Source organism: Fragaria vesca, unplaced genomic scaffold (genome assembly GCF_000184155.1).
Source record: "Fragaria vesca subsp. vesca unplaced genomic scaffold, FraVesHawaii_1.0 scf0513155, whole genome shotgun sequence".
Taxonomy (NCBI): domain Eukaryota; kingdom Viridiplantae; phylum Streptophyta; class Magnoliopsida; order Rosales; family Rosaceae; genus Fragaria; species Fragaria vesca.
The window spans coordinates 832,368-841,281 of record NW_004443447.1 but is presented as its reverse complement, the minus strand read 5'-3'; the positions used below and the strand labels follow the sequence as shown (position 1 = coordinate 841,281).

At 38.5% G+C, this 8,914-nt stretch overlaps 1 protein-coding gene and 1 non-coding gene across 2 annotated transcripts; one reads left to right on the top strand and one right to left on the bottom strand.

Moving 5' to 3' along the window:
* The first annotated feature begins 3,594 nt into the window (after window positions 1-3,594).
* On the top strand, window positions 3,595-4,910 carry LOC101313764. The gene is made up of 2 exons (XR_185511.1): window positions 3,595-4,115; window positions 4,215-4,910. It is a non-coding gene; the product is annotated as an uncharacterized LOC101313764 (transcript).
* Window positions 4,911-8,247: 3,337 nt separating this feature from the next.
* Window positions 8,248-8,484, bottom strand: LOC101297028. Its single transcript, XM_004309920.1, has 2 exons — window positions 8,474-8,484; window positions 8,248-8,359 (listed from the first exon to the last, which is right to left on the bottom strand). Exons 1-2 carry the CDS (start codon window positions 8,482-8,484, stop codon window positions 8,248-8,250), a joined length of 123 nt encoding a protein of 40 aa, XP_004309968.1.
* Window positions 8,485-8,914: the final 430 nt, after the last annotated feature.

Below are 8,914 nucleotides of genomic sequence, written 5' to 3'. Positions count from 1 at the left end.
CGCTCAACGCGATTTACAAATTTTCTATCTCAATACAATTCAGCTTCTCAGCATTATCATCAATCCTCTTCGTGTTTTATCTTATCGTCTTACTTTACTGGTACTTGTCTGTCTTTTATGCAATTACTTGCAATTTATCTTACTGTCCTCTACATTTTCTTTAGTTTCTTGCACTTTATTTGCTGCACTTTACACTCCTACATTTGCATCACTTGCACCATCACAACATTCACCTAGTCACACAGCACCAAGATCGGCAGATAAGTCGATCTGTGTTAAAGTCCTTGCACCCAAGGCAAAGAGAACCCTGCGGCTGAGATCGATCCTTCCTCGGCCCACAGTCGACTGATCAGAAGTCAGGGCAGCGCATCTACATATTAGAACAAAACCTCGCTTGGCCTCTCGGCCGTGAGTTGGCACGCCATTGCACGCATTATTGAGCCAGAAGGACACGTGTAGCCCAAAGAAGCCCTCGACCCATTGGCACGTGGCTGAGACGATTTTTGAGCCAACACATCCAAATGGAACCCGTTAGAAGGCGCGAGTAGGGTTAGCTAATTTGTGAGCCATATAATTGGCTATTGACAGTAAATATTGGTACAGTAAAGACCCTGTGATCGATCTGCTGCAGCTACAAATAACATACATATACATGCACATCCTAAAAAAGATATCAGATATGTATGGATCCGGAGGATGACGCTATATATGCATTTTGTTATAAACTAAGAATGAGATAGAGAGAAAAGAGAAGAACAAAATGTTGGGAGAGGAAGAAGTGTTACTTTCATTCTCATTAGGCTCCTTTATATAGGAGTATGATTTACATCTTAAGGACATAACTAATGAGTATTTACAAGGACATCCACATATATTATAATATTTACAACACTCCCCCTTGGATGTCCATTAATAATCTGATGTTGGACGCGGTTAGTGTTGTCTCGTTAAAAACCTTGCTAGGTAATAAAAACCTTGTGGGAAAAACAACCCTGGTCGAAGGAGAAAAAGAGTGCAACGCGCATATGTCCTAGGTAGCATACTTCTGGATGCTCCTCCTGATGAGATTCTCCCCCTGATTGTTGCAAGCTTCATGTACAGTAAATAGCGGTTTGATTTGTCTATCACTGAAGTGATCGAGATCTTGTTCGTTTTACATACAGGGGCTCATCACAAGATTTTCATACCTGCAAAGTGAAGGCAATACCGATAGAGTTATACAATTTAATAGGTCTTACCTCATGTAATAATTTTAAAAACAACATCACATGTTCAAATTCATACATTATGTAATAACTAAGCAGTAGAAGCTAGTTAACACATTACTATGTATGGTTCAAAACCATTGGAAGATCAGCATGGCATATCTAGCCACTCATATCAGTATCTTCGTTTATTGATACATCTCGTATATGCTCTTTTAGAGCTTTAAGCAATTCATAACTTTGCGAAAGTTAGAATATGTAGCAACATAATCCGAATTCGGTTTTGTAGTCCAATCATAATACTCATTGAGGCAATTTTGATCACGTTAACTATAACAGAATGAATATATATGAGCTAGCTTTAGACTATCGATTGCATGAGTTAACTTTAGTTTAATAGCTCAGCATAACTAGATATGCTCGTCTTTGAGCCTCCCCCTCATGGCTTTCTTTTTGGGTTCCAACCCAAAACACGTCTCACTAATGGGAGTTGTGTTTGCATGTATAAGGCACATTATGTCATTTCCCTTAGGCGATAAAGAATCTGATATTCAGACTCTCTCAAGTTTTCATGGATCGATTTACGATCGAATCATTCATGTACTTGGATCTTTTAAGGATTTGATAAGCGATACGCTTATAATTACGCTGTACTTCTGGGGTTTTACTTTTAGCAAAGTCTTTTAAGATCCTTATAATATACGATGACAACTGCTGTAAGTCTCTCGTCAATAACTATATGTAACACTGTACTTACAGAAAATTGTCACGTATAAGGAAAGATATTTGTAATCCCCATGTGTCTTATAGACATTGTGCCATATATAGTGATTTATTTTCACTGTGATTAATACCCTTTTGTATCATGTAGGGTTAAAGGTCTAAGTATCTCATCACGTTTCATATATTCAATTTAATTGGAATTGCCTCTATCCAATTTGGCCAATAATATGCTTTGTCGACATTCATAATGTAACGTGGTATTGCATCATACAGTCCTTAATGGTCTTTGGTAGCTACTATATGTAAATTTTCATCAATGATCATCATTCATAGATCCCACACATTCTTATACGCATACATTAGCTACTATGAGCTTATTAATATTGGGTACCCATGCCACTTCTGGGGCAAATATTGTCACTTCTACGGCAAACATCTCTCATAGATGAATTATATTTAGCGAATGTGGATCTATTACATAATACCATAAAACATTATAGGACATGTATAATCTTCTATTTTCAGGAGCTTAAAACTTTTGACTTGGTGGATACATTCCACTCCAAATTCACGCCGTTGTTCAAATGACATTAGTCTTTTCTCTCCCCCAAACGGCGGGAACACTGTTTTAGTATGACCATGCATAAAAATGCGTTTAAATGTATATCATTTCCTTTCGAGTGAAGATGTCCATTGGCTAGTGGCGAACCCAAACCAAGGTTAAGATCAAAAATATTAAATTCATGAGTATCAACCATATTGATGTATAATTGTATCGTGCTGATAACGTGTTATAAACTAAGAATGAGATAGAGAGAAAAGAGAAGAACAAAATGTAGGAGAGAGGGAGAAGTGTTACTTTTATTCTCGTTAGGCTATTTTATATAAGAGTATGACTTACATCTTAAGGACATAACTAATGAATATTTATAAGGACATTCACATATATTATAATATTTACAACACATTTAAATAATTTTTGTTTTTCAGGTTCTAAATTTTGGAGTTCTGATCGATGAGACTCGGTACATTATTGCTGACACATTTGGGTTTACAAGTTAATCATCTAACTAATTAGTGTTGAATCAATATACGATAAGTCCATATCATAATCAATGATTTCACTATTTATTGAGAATCAAAACGAGTACGATACTGATGTTAGTATATGAGTGTTATGAGTGATGGACTTTCATGGATCTAACTAAAGAGCACAACAGATCATAGGTTTAATTATCAGATTCCGTCTTGCTATAACTAGAATCATTACCCAATAAGCAAAAGCCTCAGCTTATCTCAGTCATCCCTATGTTTTATATATAGTACCTCTGTGATAATTACTTATCAATCCATAGCCTCAATCACAAGGAGCTATCTATTTTGATGGGTCCTTCTCAGAAGTCTTTCAAAATCAATCTTCCTGGTATATATCTGGAATTATTATTCACAAATCACAACTCATTAAGGTTATCTCTAACCAGCGTGCTACATAAGTAATATGGCTACTAGTTGTCAAATTAAGCTCTTTTTTGTGGATGAGATCAAATTAAGCTCTTGATAACTACTTATTCATGTGCTTCTATTACCAAACTCCATGTGGCATGGATATCAATGAACAACGTACGTACATTCGAGGATATATATCATCATATCATGTATGGTTTTTAGAGACATAATGTTTTTCGTATTCGCAACTGGATCACGATATTAAGCATTACAACTCCAGTGCTTTTCCTTAGCTCAACTGAATAACATAAGCCATATTGTTAAGTCTCACATAAAAAAAGTCTCGAGTGAGGAGAGGCTGGGGTTTTGGAAAAAGGGTTGTTTGATTGGCTTGTCTCGCGGTGCCCTTGCGTTGGCGCTGGCTTCTGGCCTCGTCAACGTCAGGTTGGTGCGGCTAGATGGGTTGCCTTGGTCTAGTGGTGGCAGGCTTCACGGGCCTGTATTTTGGTGGAGGAATTAGATCGTGTTTTCACTCAGCGTAAGGGAGTTATGGCATCTCAAGCAATAAGGCTACCGAGATCTGGCATTGGTATGGAGTTGGATCCTCAGAGGGTGGAGGGCCTGGAGGCAGTGTCTTGCAGCGAGGCTGCAAACAGCAGTGGCTTCGGGCTTGCACAGAACGACGTCGTTTTTGTGTCCTCGCAAAATAGCGGCGGCTCTGTCACTAGAAGGGGCTTTGATGTGCTCATATTATCCTATATTTATATGCCTCCTAATCTTTGTTTTTGCATTTAGTTTCCTTATTTGTGATTGATTTACGTTATTTTAGTGTTTTTGTAGGTTTGTGTCATAAAGAGAAGAAAATGGAGCTAAAATGAGCAAACAAGGATTGAAAGGCGACTGCAATCCCAAGTGACAGAACCTGCCTCTGCAGAATATCCAATTTAGCTGAATTACTGGAAATTACTCAGATCGAATCAGACTATGAGCCTTATATTATTGGAAAGCTATAGAGGTCTAATTTCTGTAGAATTTTACGGATCTCGATTTCGATACTTCTAGACCGAGTTATGATAGTTTGAATGGAGAAAGGTCAGATCAGAAAATCTGCTCGGATTTGCAGACATTTGTGGAGAACTCAAGTTCCGTGTCACAAGACCGTCAACCGTAATGCTTCAAGGACCATGATGCAGATGAGGATTAATCAAGGAGTACATGTATTCCTAGTTCTACAAAAGATATCTCAAGATTTTCCCATTCCATAAAGGAGTCAGAATCTAAGTTCTACAAGGAAATTTGAAGTCAAAGATGAGCAGAAAACTTTATTTAAAAGAGCACGAATTTTACATGAAAGAGAGGTCTCGAAAGCACATTGAATACACCTAAAGAAGCACAGACCATCAATCCATCCATCTTCCTTTCCCCTTTCCAACTTTTCTATGTTTTATTTAGTCATGTTTTGTTAAACCTTTTCTAGGGTTAGGATAATGCCCTAACATGATTGTTTATATTTTCAATGATTGATTAAGAGATTTATAGTTTCTTCATGATGAATTATTAGTCACTATTTTAATTGATGCTATAAGTAAGTAGAATCCTCAACATGCTCAACATGTTTGGCAGTGGTTGGCCTACTGTTTTGGGACTAGGTTACCGACTAGTGGTACTATTGGTGATTTCTTTGCCTCCATTATCAACAAGTGTTTCTCTCCTCAATTGAAGAATATTTGGCTTGCCAGTAGCCTTTATGCTCTTATGGCTATATGTAAAGCGCGTAATAAACTTAAATTTGAGGACAGAAGCCCTTCACCCATGCGAATTTTCTCCTCTCTCAAGGCTTGGCTTGGCTTTACTGTTCCTCGATCACATACTGGGTTATTCGAATGGTAAGGTTGACTCTCAGTTGTTGGTTGGGTTGGGTATTCAAACTATTCATAAAAATCAAGCAGTGCCTCGGTTAGTTCTCTAGCACCCTCCACTTTTTCCTTGGATTAAACTGAATACCGATGGTCTTGCAAAGGGTAATCTAGGATCTGCAGCTTGTGATGGGGTTTTCCGAGACACCCATGGTCATTACATTAGTGGTTATTGTAAAGGTTTAGGTCACAATTCGGCATTCTACTCGGAGCTTATGGGTGTGATCATCGGGGTTGAATATGCTTTTCAATTTGGTTGGCAATGCCTCTGGCTAGAAAACAACTCGACTAGTGTGATTACATGTATTAACTCTTCATCATTTGTCCCTCCTTGGCCGCTTCGAATTGTCTGGCTCACCTGCTTAGCATGTATTTGTACGATGACCTTTCATTGCTCTCATATTTTTCGGGAAGAAAATACAGTGGCTGATAGAATGGCAAACATGGGTCTATTCTTTCCTTCCCTAGTATGGCATGCTTCTCCTAGCCTCCATCTGACATATCTCCTTACTTTCGTATGGATGATCTAGGATTTCCTTATTTACGATATGCTTAACTTTTCCTTCATGGGTTGGTGTTCATTTGTTAAGACCCACTCCGAATTTCACCTAGAAACCCGAAGCAAATTTTGTGGGGTCCACCTCTAAGGAAAATTTTACTGAAAATTTGGCATAACTTCCTTTGAAAAGGGACAACCCTAACTCGAAAAATCCAAATACACACTTCTATATCAAATCATCGATCCTCAACTCCTGGAACCACTCGCTCCCCACAAACACATCCACCACAACATAATATTAAAACCCTCTCCAACCATCTCTTAACATCCAAAAGTTAAATTATACGCAAACCTCCAAATATTCCTAAAATATATTCACAAATCTTAACACACAACCCAAAATATCATACAATATTCCCAAGGTAATCAGAGCTACTAAACTAGGGGAAGCAAGAAAATACACTGGTAGGTTAACAGGTAACCTACTAGTGAAAAATGGTGGTGATGTTGGTAACTATGCCTCGCCTCCTACTAGTACCGACTCGAACTCTGTAGACTACGCATTTTTAAAACGAAGAGCCCATGAAAAAACATTCGAAAACGTTAGAGTGAGCGGAGAAAAATAAATTTAATAAAATAAACAAATAAAAATATTTATGTTTTCCCAATTTAATTTTCAAAGAACAACAGAGGCATGCCTCAAGCGATTAAACTTTTAACTCATAAAATATCGAGCCTCTCAAGCTCTAATAAAAATTAGACATACTCCCTATATAAATTTTATGGATTTAAATAAATTTATATAGGGCTACTACGCTCGTGTCTAACGCTCACGTCACACGATAATGCAGTTATTCACTGCGCCATTAAGGTGGACAGACGGGTGTATATATACGTGCCCATACCCCCTATATAAATTAAAATACTCATGTAGGGCTACGACGCTTGCGTCTTCGCTCACGTCACACCATAATGGCGGCTAATTGCTGCACTATTTAGGCGAACAGACATATATGGCTAGCTAGAATTTATATACATACTCTCCTCATAAATATACATATATATATATATACACCGAAAATCCCGGTAACTCTCCAAAATAATGAAAATTGTCAATTATCAGAAAAAGCCATAAATCCCAGTAGAAGAATAACTGATCATCAAAATAATGCATCACATGTTTTTAAATTAAAACAAAAGTCCACTCACAAATTTAGGCCTAAGCCTGACGTCGATCCGAGATCTCTTCTGCTCGAGCCTCTTTACGTCCTATTTCAAATATATAATTAAATCCCTAACTAGAATTCAACACTTATATAAAAATAGGCAAAATTAAAAGTGAGCCTTATACATGCTCATCCTTGCCCAACTTTGCAATTCTTAATTCGATACGGCCCCAACTTCACCATAAGCACCGGTAGCCTTAATATAACCTTCTACAGTTTTAACAATATTAATCCAACGGCCGGATTTCTACCCTATTAAAAGCCAAGTCCACCAATTTTTCAAAAATCCCAAACCTATCTAAAACTCCTCCAAAAATTCTAAACTTCATATCATTAGACTCCTCTCAACATAACAAATTTAATACCATGAAAAACTACCTAAAAGAGGCGGCGGCGCCGGCAGCTGCGGCCGACAGCCTAACTCCGGCGACCTCCAATGCTCACCAAATTTTAACACAACCTTCCTCTCAACACGCACAACAATTTCCCTAACAAGCACAAACACCAATTCCAAGCCTAGATAGGGTAATCGAACTAAAACATAAAATTGAGCCCTAGAATTTCAATTAATCATTTCTCCTTACCAAACACGAATCGAGCCAATTCCTTTTGAGAATTTACTACCCTAGATGGGAGTTACAAGATGGGACAAAAATCTCCGGCTATGGCGGCCGAAGGAGGGAGCTCCGGCAAGAGGACAGTCGGCTTCTCGGAGGAGATTTCTCCTGATCGACGGCGCTAGGAAGGCTTCCACCGGTCCAAGAAGGAAAAGGAGGCGGCGGTGGTTCGAACGGGACCGGTGCGGCGGCCGGAGTTGGGCGGACAGCAGTGAATGGAGCCAGAGATCGCTGGCGGAAGAGAGAGACTCTGGGGAGAGGAGAGAGAGAGAGAAGAGAGAGTGCTTTGGGCTTTTTGTCCCAACCGGATCCCAACCCAAACTTTAAAACCCAACTCCACAAAAACATCCCAAAAACATACCCTAATAAATTACCTTTTTACTAACCAAAATTTACCCTTTTTATCTCTTTCAACAAATCCACCTACGTAAAAATTTCTCCGAAATAATTGTCCTTCAAAACACCTCTTGAGACTTTTGAAAATATAAACTCATTAATGAAGATGGTAAAAATTCTTATTAACACCATGCAAGTAATTAGGGTAAAAATTTTTAAGAGTCAGGATGTGACAATTCTTCCCTCATAAAAATTTCGTCCTCGAAAGTTACATACCTGTCAATCAAAGAGATAGGGATATTGATGCCACATTTGCTCCTCCGGTTCCCAAGTAGCTTCTTCTACTTGATGACTTCTCCAAAGCACCTTAACAAGTGGAATTGTCTTGTTCCTAAGCACTTGTTCCTTTTAGTCAAGAATCTAGACCGGTTACTCTTCATAGGTCAAATCTTTCTTCAAACTAATTGGCTGCTCTTGTAAGACATGAGAGGGATCGACAATGTACCTGCGAAACATGGACACATGAAAAACATTATGTATTAACACGACCCACCCCAAATTTCACCCTGAAACCCGGAGTAAGTCGTGCGGGGACCACCTCCAAGGAAAATTTACTGAAAAGATTAAGAAAATCTCCCTTGCACTTGGACAACCCTAACTCGAAAATTCCAAATTACACTCTTAATTTAGCACTTCCAAACATCACATAATTATCCTTCAGAAATTCTACACATAATATACAATAATCCTAAAGTATTCAGAGCTACTAAACACTAGCGGAAGCAAGAAAACACGAGTAGGTTGAACATGTAACCTACTGACAAAAACTGACAGAAATGCGGGTGACTATGCCTCGCCTCCTACTAGATCCAACCCGAACTCTGCAGACTGGGCAATTTAAAACGAAGGGCCCAGGGGAAACATTTAATAACGTTAGAGTGAGTGG